Genomic DNA, 12,120 nt, shown 5'->3' with positions numbered 1-12,120 from the left:
AAAATAAGAATACAATTTTTCGATATCGGTCTTGGTTTACGAAATATCGAAAGCTAAATAATTAAACAAAATTTTCAATATTTTAAAAATTACTCCAAATATCGAAAAATTTTATTCTTACTTTTCGTCTTATAATTCACCATCAAAATTGAAAATACTTTTTTTTTTAATTTGTGTCCCCACTACTGTGCTAATACATCCTTAATTAGTCAGGCACAACGGGCCTTTTTAATAATAATTTATTAAGGTTTTAACTTTAGTTTAAATATTTTTTTTTAATCTCCACGGACTAGTTTTAGAGAAATCTATGAAAACATATCATCCATCTATCGTTTTCCAATATAAAACCAATGTGAAATATGCCTTCTTTTAAAGACATTTATTTATTTAAATAATGGGGCAACCCCCCCTAAAATTTTCAAAATTGATCCAACTTCAAACATAATCCAACTTCAAACATAAAAAAATACAAATTAAGCCTTTTATCCAAAATTGCCCTGGCGCTTGTACATCCTTAATTACTGATTAATCACTTAAAAAATATCCAATTTTACGATTTTGAGTACACTTTTTTTTAGCAAAAAACGTACCTTGAATAAATGATTCAAAAAAATTCACTTAACGTTAAACACAAATTTCCAGAGAAATTATATTCACAAAATTTTTACAAAAAAAAGATTAAGAAATTAATAAGCACTTGTCCGAATCACATTTTCACACATTCTCGACTAAAAAATTCGATATCCTCGATTAACAAAAAGAAAAAACTCCAAGAAAATACTCAAAATGGAATTTGATGTTTGAGACCTAGTTTAATCTTGACTAAGAACTTTTTTGAATGTGTAGTTATGAGAAAACTAAACTGTAAGTACTGTTCCCCAAAATTTTCCGATATGTACACAAAACATACAATTGTGTATCCCGCAAAAATAGTGTCCGCCCATCCACAAATTATTATACAATTTCACACAAATAAGGAATCTTGTATGGTAATTGTGGGATGTGTCCATTTTCTATACAATTGGTCCAATGATTGTAATGTGTAAACATAGTGAGGGTTGGTATGACGGTATATGTATGTCGTCACGACGCCAATAGCGTCGTTTTATCATACCTAGTATAGACCGCCTCTTCTCTAAATTAATTCTGTGTGTATGTTTAACATCCATATACTATGTATATGAAATATACATAGTATATTAAGTTTAGTCCCAAGTTTGTAACGCTTAAAAATAATGATGCTAGGAAAAAAAATTTGTCATAGATGTTCATAAAATCACCTAATTAGTCCATTTCCGGTTGTCCGTCCGTCCATCCGTCTGTGGACACGATAACTCAAAAACGAAAAAAGATATCGAGCTGAAATTTTTACAGCGTACTCAGGTCGTAAATGAGCATCATAGGTCAATTGGGTCTTGGGTCCGTAGGACCCATCTTGTAAGCCGTCAGAGATAGAACAAAAGTTTAAATGTAAAAAATTAAACAAGTTCCTTATCAAAAATTAAACAACTTTTGTTTGAAACATTTTTTCGTAAACATCACTGTTTACCCATGAGGGCGCCAATTAGGCGGAAATTTTATAATATGTACTATACTTGATTATCAGTTATGTATGTGTAACATGTTTGTATGTGTAATGTGATAAAGAAATCAACACTGACTATGCATGGTATTTCAACAATTAACTCAGTCAACTGTTTGTTTTCACTTGTCTGGAATATTTTTAGTCTTTCTAGAATGTTTCACAAAACCACTATTTGAAGTTAACCTGACAAAAAATCAACACACTTTTTTTTATAGTTTTGAAGAAAATAGACACCATAATTTTTTCCATAAGTTGCGCCCTCACGGGTAAATAGTGGTGTTTACGAAATAATGATTCAAATAGAAGTTGTTAATTTTTTTATAAGGAATAACTTTTACATTTAAGCTTTTATTCTATCTCTAACGGTTTACAAGATGGATCCTATTTCATTTGATTTGAATGAGAATAAAAAAAATCCATTTTAAAATTAGCATATCTCGGTCAATTTTAAAGGTAGAAAGTCGAAAAAAAACGAAAATGTGCACAAATACTTTAGCTAGAACTTTTTTATTTGATGCATAGTTCTTTTGCAACTTGTAAAGAACTGATTAAAACCACCAATTACCCCCAAAAAAGGGGGTTACGTACGCCTTTGAGAGGTCGACTTTTTTTTTACGAAGTATTTTCAACCTAATAAACAACTGTGGAAAATTTCAAAGATGCATTAATTTTTTTCCTTTTAGATATTTAGTTTAATTGTACTTTATTGATTTTATTAATGGACTATATTTGATAGACAGTACATAGGTATATTGTACATAGAGGTCGTTCTATCACAGTTTATCAGTTATTATTGTAGACCGCCTCTTCTGTAAATTAATTCTGTGTTAGATATATTTTATTATGATTATTATTATTTGTTTAAAACTTATTTTCTTGTGTTCGCAACACATTAGGTACATATGTTTGTGTTTGTGTTTCGTTTGCGTCCATAATTACATGATGAGAACACTGACTTTTATTGTAATTAATTTCATCCCCCAAAATCTATATTTCTACATCCTGGTTCACGATACAGGGAATACACTATATAGTATATACCACCATCTATTTCATTCAACGGGTGAGATTCTCAAATAAACGTTTTAATCATGTCCCAGTTTATTCACTTCCATCCAGTATATAGCCCTGGAGCTGGAGCTCGTGGAAGTAAAACTGCACTCACACGAAATTTTAAAATTTCGTATATGAATCAATACTATTTAACGATAGGTACAATATGGACTAGATGTACCTGAGTTTTTTACTGGAATGACAGATATTTTGGTCAAGTTTTTAGCTGTCAATCCGAGATATTTCGAAAGTAGAACTCAAAACCAACAAATTATTTAAAAAAAACGTAATTCCGCGATAAGGGTAAAATTTAATTGGCTTTTTATATTATAAACCGATGTGACACACCTTTCTACCACGATAAGAGCTATCGCACCAAATTCTCTTTAAAATAGATAAAATTTGCAATAAAATGGGCTCTTACAAATTAATTTCCATGAAAGTGCAAAATACTTGTAATTATTAAAAATATAAAAATTTATCAAAAATATTTCTGCCAGGATAAACCCTGGAACACCTAGTACATAATGTACCTATCATTAAATAGTATTGATTCATGTGCGAAATTTCGAAATTCGTGTAAGTGCAGTTTTACTGTCACGAACTCCCCGCTTAGATAGGGAAGTAGTTGTAATCGATCCGAATATAGAAATCGAAATTTTCACTTTATATTTACGTTTCATAGTCAGGGCAATGTGAATTAGCGACACTTTCAAGTCAGTGTTAGCAAGTCTGTGTGTACGCATTTCGGGGACATTTTTTAGTTCACGAGTTCTCGTGAATGAAAAGTGATTCAAGATGTGTTGAAAGGACTTCCAAAAGCGGAGCGTAGAAATTAAACTTAAAAAGGTACCTACGATATTTAAGGCCCACTAAATTTTTTTGATAAAAATGGAAAGATCATAAATAAGTTTTATAACAAAACTGTTTTTAATTTTTCATGGTAATTTTAAAGTTACAGACAGTTTTAAAAGACCTTTTCAAAAGAGAAACGAAAATGTCGGGAAAAAAATTTTTCATAAAGCATTGTTGTGACGTAATAATGTATTAATTGAATTGTATACACTGTATACAATTATTAATTAACATTATGACGTTACACGATCTTTTACGAACATTTTTTTTGTGAAGCGTTTTCGTTTCTCTTTTGAAAAGTTCTTTTAAAACTGTCAGTAATCTTAAAATTATCATGAAGAAATAAAAACAGTTTTGTTATAAAACTTATAAATGATCTTTCAATTTATGTCAAACATACTTTGTACATTTTTTTGTAGTTCAAAAAAAATAAAAGGCTATAAAAGTTAAAACTAGAAATGGTTGATTTTTTAAAAACCTTTTCCTTTAACCTTAAGAAGATAATTATGATACAAATTGAAGAAACTAAAATCGAACATTTTTTTATGGTCGCAAAGGGTCCAAAAAAATGGTAAAGCTGCCTAAACCTGTTTTTCGCGTCGGTCACCGTCGGATTGAGTTAAAAATAAAAAAGCTTTTAAGAAGCCGTAAAAAGACGGAAAAATGAGTTGCAAATAAACCCGATTGGTCCATCGGTGACCTCACAAATTGCAAAACACCATCGATTTTGCTAATTAGGCAACTATATCACTTATACCAAAATTAAGTTCGTAGTAGCATCAATATTTTTAGGCGACACAAACTTACTATACCTTGATATATCTATAAATATATAGGAGACTTTCTATAGATCTATTTAGATAGATAGTCACTCATCACGATATCTCTGAAACTATAAGACCTAGAGACTTGAAATTTGGCAGGAATATTCCTTTTGCCAAGTAGAGGTCAGCTAAGAACGGATTTTACGAAATTCCACCCACAAGGGGGGTTGCGAGGGTGTTCATGAATAAAAAATTCATATTTTTCAATTATGGCTTTTAATAGTTCAAAACTTGGTCAGAATGTTTTAAATTACATTTAGAAATTTTTTTAACCTTCGGAGGGTAGAAAGGTGTAGCGAGAAAGTGGAAAGGAAATATCGAATATTTACAAATATACCTAAGTGGGGTATCAAATAAAAGAGCATGACGTGTACATTACAAAACTGTTATCCAACGCAAGGAAATGTGGAGGGAGGGGTGCAAGTGGGGATGTTGCCCAGCAAAGCGGGTATATTTTACGCCACGCAAAGCGGGCGGGAAACAGCTAGTATTACATATATTCATGGTATAAAAACATTAAATTATATAGATATATTAGAGCTTATTAACGTTTGAAAATAACCTATTACAAGTAAAAACAAACAATTGACTGAGTTAATTCTTGAAATACCATGCATAGTCAGTGTTGATTTCTTTATCACATTACACATACAAACATGTCACATAAAACTTTTGTTCTATCTCTAACGGTTTACAAGATGGGGCCTACGGACCCTAGACCCAATTGACCTATGATGCTCATTTACGAACTCGACCTCACTTTTTACGTCCTGAGTACGCTGTAAAAATTTCAGCTCGATATCTTTTTTCGTTTTTGAGTTACCGTGCTCACAGACGGACGAACGGACAACCGGAAATGGACTAATTAGGTGATTTTATGAACCCCTATGACAAAATTTTGTTCGTAGCATCAATATTTTTAAGTGTTACAAACTTGGGACTAAACTTAATATACTATGTATATTATATATATATGGTATAAAAATAAAGGACCCTATTAAATAGAAAAACACACGACGATATGAAAACAAAACGGGAGTGCGGTACCTACGTTATTTTATTCATAAAACAAAAAACTTACTGTTTCTTAGGACGAAAAATTACAAAACTATGCAGTAACCTTGTTTCAAAATAGTCTTGTTCGTCACTGACAAGATGACGCAGCCATTTCCTCAGTCGATACCTCAGCAACTGAGCAACTTGTCGATTATCGCAAAAACAACCACATTTTGGTATCTTCAGAATATTTAGGGTTTCATTGAATAATTATATATGAAGAATATTGATATATTTCCAGAATCGCTCCGAAATAAAAGTGTTTAGAACAGAATTTTAGGTGGTATCTCAAAAACTGTATTTTTTGGTTTAAACATACCCTATATGCCTAGTTTTATAACATTCTAAAACTAAAAAAAATTTTAAAAATCTGGGAATTTTTTTTACCTCCAAATTGGATAAAAATCATTTTTGATATAGGTACCTTGTACCTATATCTGAAATATATATTAAGGTATACTAAGTTTAGTCCGCAATTTGTAACGCTTAAAATATTGATGATATTAACAAATTTTTAGAATAGATATTCATAAAATAACTTAAGTAGTTTATTTTCGATTGTCAAAAACGAAGAGATATCAAGCTAAAATTTTAATAGTGTGCTCAGAACGTAAAAAGTGAGTTTAAGTTCGTAAATGAGCAACATTGGTCAAAGGTCTTCATCTTGTAAACTGTTACAAATACAACAAAAGTTTAAGCATAAAAAATGATTCTTATAAAAAAAATAAACAACCTTTGTTTGAAACATTTTCTTTTAAACATCACTGTTTACCCAGGGCGCTAATTAGGTGAAAATTTTGTAGTATGTATTAATATGGGAATATCAGTTATGTGTGTGTGGCTATTTAAGAGTGGAAATCTTTCTTTATTTACGTGACGTCAAAAAACAAACGATTGCGTCACCAAAACTCTCTATACATGGTATTTCAACAACTCAGTCAATTGTTTGTTTTCACTTGTTTTTAAATCATCTCAGTATGTGCTGCCATCAATCAGCCTTACGTAAAAAGTTGATGTACTTGAGAAACAGGAATCAAAACATGATCTAAACTAATCGAAAGTTAATCGAAAGTAATTCCGTATATTACACAACGATGGCATTGCAATACATATTTGGTTTGTTATGATTTAAAGGTTAAGTTTTAAATGTAAAAAAAAAAAAAAACATAAAATGTCAAAAATTTTTAAAAACTTCTAATAAAAAAAATTCGAAAAAACTCCGACTCTAAATGTCTGTACCATTTGTATCACATCGAACATTTAGTAAAAATCATATGAGAATTTTACTAAAGTGTAGTTGACAATATGAAAATACTGAATGACACGGACAAATTAAAAATTAATCCACGAAAAATAAAACCACAGAATATCGTAAAACGTTTACGACAACGTGAACTCTACGGTTGTGTGAAACCAGCAACACAATTTCATGTGGCACGTGAATTTCATCAAAATGTCTTCCCAAATTTTACAATTATCAATATTGAGAAACCACCATGTTTTCTACGAAAATTTAGCCCGGATGGAAAACATTTTATTGCATTCTCATCGGATCAGACATCGTTGGAAGTGTACACATATAAAGGTTCAGCTGCGGCAGCCGATTTAATTGAAGGTCTACCAGGGGAATATATTGGCAATAAAAATGATGGCCGTGCATATGAAATACGGAATAAAGTATTTGAACGATTTTTTAAAGAGAAATTTACGATTAATATTACACAAAGTAATAAACAATTAAATAGAGAATGTAGTTTATTTACGGACGATGGTCGTTATGTGATCGTGGGCTCAGCTGCGTATATACCAGATGATTTACGACCACATTTTTATCAAATTTATACATCAAATGAAGCGGTTTCACCAAATCCTAGGTATGTGTTTTTTTTTTTTTGTAATTTATTTCTATGGAATTAGGTTCGACATTAAAATTTATTTTTGTTTTAAACTCAAGCGTGAGCAAAATGCTCCTAAAGCGAGTGCTTGCGGGTTAGGTGTATCACTTTTTCTGCGGAGCAGTATAACTTATTCTGATATTGATAACTGGGAGTTGCAACCCGCCAATTGGCGATAATATTTCGTACTAATTAAAACAAGAAGTGGACCGCTTTTTTCAGTATGATTCAATCAAATTACACATAAAAAGAGGGTTCAGTAGTTCCAATTTAGATTTCTAGACGGCGATACTTGTACTTATCATTTTAATAAATCCCGTCAACTGGCGATAAAAATTCGTACTAATTAAAACAGGAATTAGACCGATTTTTCAGTATGATTCAATCAAATTATAAATAAAAAGAGGTTAAACCTTGCATCAAATTAGGTATTTTTATTTTTTTTTCAACCCCGAATCATGCCGAAAAATAAGAAAAACCTCGAAAATTTTGACCTTATTTCAGTTTTTGCCGATCTTGACCTGGAAGGTCTGGTTTTTCATCAAAAACTGTAGTATTTATCTTTAAAGAAGGTTAAATTTGCAACAATTTGAGATCAAGTCGGTTTTTATTAGACCGACATTTTTTCAAGTTATTAGATTTTTCGCAAAATTTCATCTTGTAAACCGTTAGAGATAGAATAAAATATTAAATTTTTATTTGAAACATTTTTTCGTAAACGTCACTGTTTACCTGTGAAAGCTCAAATTAGTACAAAATTTTCGCATCCATTTTCTCTATAAAAGATAGGAAGTTGAAAATTTGCAGGTAGAATCAACTAGTAGTCTTGTGAAATAATCTTGAAAATCGAAAAAAAAATTTAGAAAATACTTTTTCGAAATTTTCGAAAGCCAGTAATGTTTACGAAAAAATGTTCCGAACCAAAGTTGTTAATTTTTTTATAAGAAACATTTTTTACATTTAAACTTTTATTCTATTGCTAACGGTTTACATAATGACATTTTGCGTAAAATCGTGTAACTGGACAAACTAGACAAAATTTGAAAAGCTGTATCTCTGAAACTATCAGTTCTATAAAAGCCGGTCTTATATAAAATTGTTTCAAATTGAACCTGCTTTAAAAATGTATACCACAATTTTTTATGTAAAAGCCAGTCCTTCCGGGTCGAAATTGGCCAAAACTGAAATAAGATTAAATTATCGAGCTTTTTCTAATTTTTCGGTATGATTCGGGCGTTTGCCGAGATTGAAAACCTGGATTTAACATTGCCTTTAAATTGCAAACAACATTTCAAGAAAAAAAAACCTGATTTAATGCAATGTTCAATGTTTAAGTTGATTGGCGTAGTATTTCCAATTTAGACCACCAGGTTATTAAAATTTATAAGCGGGGAGCCCGTGACAGTAAAACTGTACTTACACGGAGTTCGAAATTTCGCATATGAATCAATGCTAGGTGTGTCAGGGTTTATCGTGGCAGAACTATTTTTTATATTTTTAATTATAAGTATTTTGCACTTTCATGGAAATAAATATGCAAGATATCATTTTATTGCAAATTTTATATATTTTCAGGCAAAAAAATCTGTCACATCGATTTTTAATATACAAAGCCAATAAAATTTTTCCCTTATCACGGGATTAGTTGCTTTTTAAATTTGTTCGTTGAGTTCTACTTTCTTTCGAAATATCTGGGTGTGGCAGCTCAAAACTTGACCAAAATATCTGTCACACCAATAAAAAATAAAAAAATCCTGACAAAAAATAATTCTGCCAGGATAAACCCTGGCACACCTAGTACATATTGTACCTATTCGTTAAATAATATTGTTTCATATACAAAATTTCGAAATCCGTGTAAGTGCAGTTTTACTGCCAGGGGCTGCAGGGCAATTATCAATAATAATTTGAATTAATTTTGATTTCAGAGCTCCATTAGAAGATTACTCGTTACATTTAGTTGATTTAATCGCTGGTAAATTATGTGATACACGTGTATTCGAAGTAGATAAAATTTTTCTATCACATAATCAAGGTCTCTACTTATACAAAGACATTCTTGCCGTATTATCCGTTCAACATCAAACCATTCATATATTTCAAATATTGGATGGTATGTTTATAAATATCCGTGAGATTGGTCGATTCTGTTACGAAGACGATTCATTTCTAATAAATTCAGTGTATCCAGGCAACAATACACGACCATTCCGTGATGCAACAATCAATTCATTAAAACATCGTATTCTTGTGTTTTTATATAAGCACGCTTGTCATTTATCACAAATATCGAATGATCCAACCGAGCTACGTAAATTTTATCAATATTTCGATCAATTAAAATCGTTACGAATGTGGAAAATGCAATTGTTAGATGAAAATCATATTTTAATTAAATATGCGAGTGAAGACGTTGTGACGTTAAAATCGACGGAACCAAATAGTCAATCATCATTTTTTGTCATTTATAACATGAACGAAAGTAAAGTTTTGGCCGTCTACCGGAACACATCGAAAGAGTTGCTTGATTTATTCGAGAATTTCTGTGATTTATTTCGTAATGCACGGATTCATGCTGAATCACAATTTACATGTTCGCCATCGAATAATTTGTATGCACGATTATTACAGCAACGATTTAAACATACAATTGTTAGTGCACGATTTGGTGGTTGTACAGAAGCAACGAAACGTTTATTAGCGCAGTTACCAATTAGTGCCCAATCGTATAGTAGTTCACCGTATTTAGATTTATCGTTGTTTAGTTACGATGATAAATGGGTTTCGGTTATGGAACGACCCAAGGCCTGTGGTGAACATCCAATAAGGTAATTATCTGTTTTTATTTGCTAAAATCTGATCATGATCCCGCGCGCCGTTTATACTATACAGAGTGAACAATATTAATATACAGTGCATTCATTTCAAAAGTATCCACCCTTAATAACTTTTAACCTGATGTGATTGTTGTTTTGAGTGAAAGCACGTTGATTTAGATATCGAGGGGGAAATTCAAAAATGGTACCTAGATAATGTTAGGTTTCACCTCTTCGACCACCCTAACTTTTAAATTTCAAATGTCACTCCGATATGCGTTTGTGTCTGTCTGTCTGTGGCATCGTAGCGCCTAAACGTATGAAACGATTTTGATTTAATTTGATTTGTTCGAAAGGTAATTAAATGGAGTGTTCGTAGACATGTTTCAAGAGCGAGTTTAGGGTTCTTTAACCAAAAAAATTTCCAATGTCTCAGAGGGGGAACCTTCCAAAAAAAAGAGGTGCTCGATTAACAAAAATTTGAACCTCCCCATTCCTTGAATGATTCCTGCGCATGGGCTTGGTATTGACATACATAGCGCTCAGATTTAATAACAACAATTTTAAATCGTTATATTTCGGAGTAAATGCGAATGGAAATTATATAAATAGACTAGAAATGTCCTAGACTGTACCGTTACAGACCTGTACAGACTAAGCTAAAGATTGTGTTTTAATTTTTAGGTTTTATGCACGTGATTCTGGATTACTTAAATTTCGTATATACGCTGGTGTGTTGGGTAAAAGTGCACCGCCCACAGCACGGCGGCTTGTCGCATTTACGTTTCATCCAACAGATCCATTTGCCATATCTGTACAACGGACTAATGCTGAATATATTGTTAATTTTCATATTCGACATGTATCGTGTTAGTATTTTTTGTTTTTGGTCTTGGGTCAAGCGTAATATTTGACTTTTCAGATGCGCTGAAAATTTGAGAGCTAACAACTTTTTAAAATACGAATATTTCATAAAAGAAAACTTTGCTTTCAGTTAAGAGAGCTTTTCAGCATCGTTAAGAGTCCCCTGAAAGAGAAATGTTATGAATTTTTCAATATTTTCAAAATTTGTTAGATACAACCTTGCAAACAGATTTTTAAATTTTCATCCAATCTGAAATTATTGTCAAATATACTACGGTTGATCTTAGACCTATTTGTTTTTGTAAATTTTTATAGTTCAATTTCTTACTAAGTTCCAACAAAATAAAAGGCTGACTTTAAAAAAAAAATAATTCCTACTAAAACTAAATAAATAAAAATAATTAATAAAATTTTTAATTTTGTGATTCTCATAAACCTTACATTGTCCACCCCTTAGGCTCAGGGGTGCCAAACTTTTTATTTTTTCCAAAGAAATATTCACCGAGGCCATAGACATATTCATCGAATTATTGGGAAAATAATAATACTAAATACTATCAACTCAAAACTTTTTTTACTTCCAAAAATAAAATTAATTTTGCAATGTCTCAGAGGGGCGCGTAATTCAAATTAAAGTAATATTAGTGTGGCTTCTGTTCCGATTTTTAAGGATTTATATGAGTTTGTAGAAAAAAGTTAGTTTGATCAGAAAGTGTGATCATTATATTCTAAACCTCGCAGTTTTATAGATAAACAAGCGTTAAAAAAATCTTAGGTCCAGTGGGGACCCCTTTATGTATCGACATGTCACTTTTTCATTGACGTAAGAGTTATATAGACTGAGTTTCAAAAGATTTCGAGCGTGTCAACATCTGAGGTAATTGCTTAGGTCCAACCATTGTAGATTCGTAAGAAAAAATGTAAAGTGATACGTGATAAGTATTTTTTTAAGTCAAAAAGCGAAAAAGTAGAAATCACGATGTTTTATGTAAAAATTTGGTGATATGACAATTTGACATTCAATGTATATTTTTTTTGATAAATGTCCCTATATTCTTTTGATAAATGTTGGCACGTTTCTCACTGAATTATTGTGAAAATAATACTAAATACTATCAACTCAAAAATTTTTTTTTACTACCAAAAAAAATATACATTTTGCAATGTCTCAG

At 31.1% G+C, this 12,120-nt stretch overlaps 1 protein-coding gene across 1 annotated transcript; it reads left to right on the top strand.

Moving 5' to 3' along the window:
- The first annotated feature begins 6,529 nt into the window (after positions 1-6,529).
- Positions 6,530-11,308, top strand: LOC123291758 (DET1 homolog). The gene is made up of 3 exons (XM_044872166.1): positions 6,530-7,247; positions 9,197-10,096; positions 10,769-11,308. The coding sequence occupies exons 1-3, from the start codon at positions 6,679-6,681 to the stop codon at positions 10,956-10,958; spliced, it is 1,659 nt and encodes a 552-aa protein (XP_044728101.1). The 5' UTR covers positions 6,530-6,678; the 3' UTR covers positions 10,959-11,308.
- The last annotated feature ends 812 nt before the right edge of the window (positions 11,309-12,120 follow it).

This window comes from Chrysoperla carnea, chromosome 2 (assembly GCF_905475395.1).
Source record: "Chrysoperla carnea chromosome 2, inChrCarn1.1, whole genome shotgun sequence".
Taxonomy (NCBI): Eukaryota; Metazoa; Arthropoda; class Insecta; order Neuroptera; family Chrysopidae; genus Chrysoperla; species Chrysoperla carnea.
This window is presented reverse-complemented; position numbering and strand designations above follow the sequence as displayed.

Bases quoted from the DNA above. Each gene is read 5' to 3' on its own strand.
- LOC123291758 (XM_044872166.1), top strand. From the start codon at position 6,679: ATGAAAATACTGAATGACACGGACAAATTAAAAATTAATCCACGAAAA. The intron at 7,248-9,196 runs GTATGTGTTTTT...TTTTGATTTCAG, and splicing joins GCGGTTTCACCAAATCCTAG to AGCTCCATTAGAAGATTACT. The intron at 10,097-10,768 runs GTAATTATCTGT...TTTAATTTTTAG, and splicing joins TGTGGTGAACATCCAATAAG to GTTTTATGCACGTGATTCTG.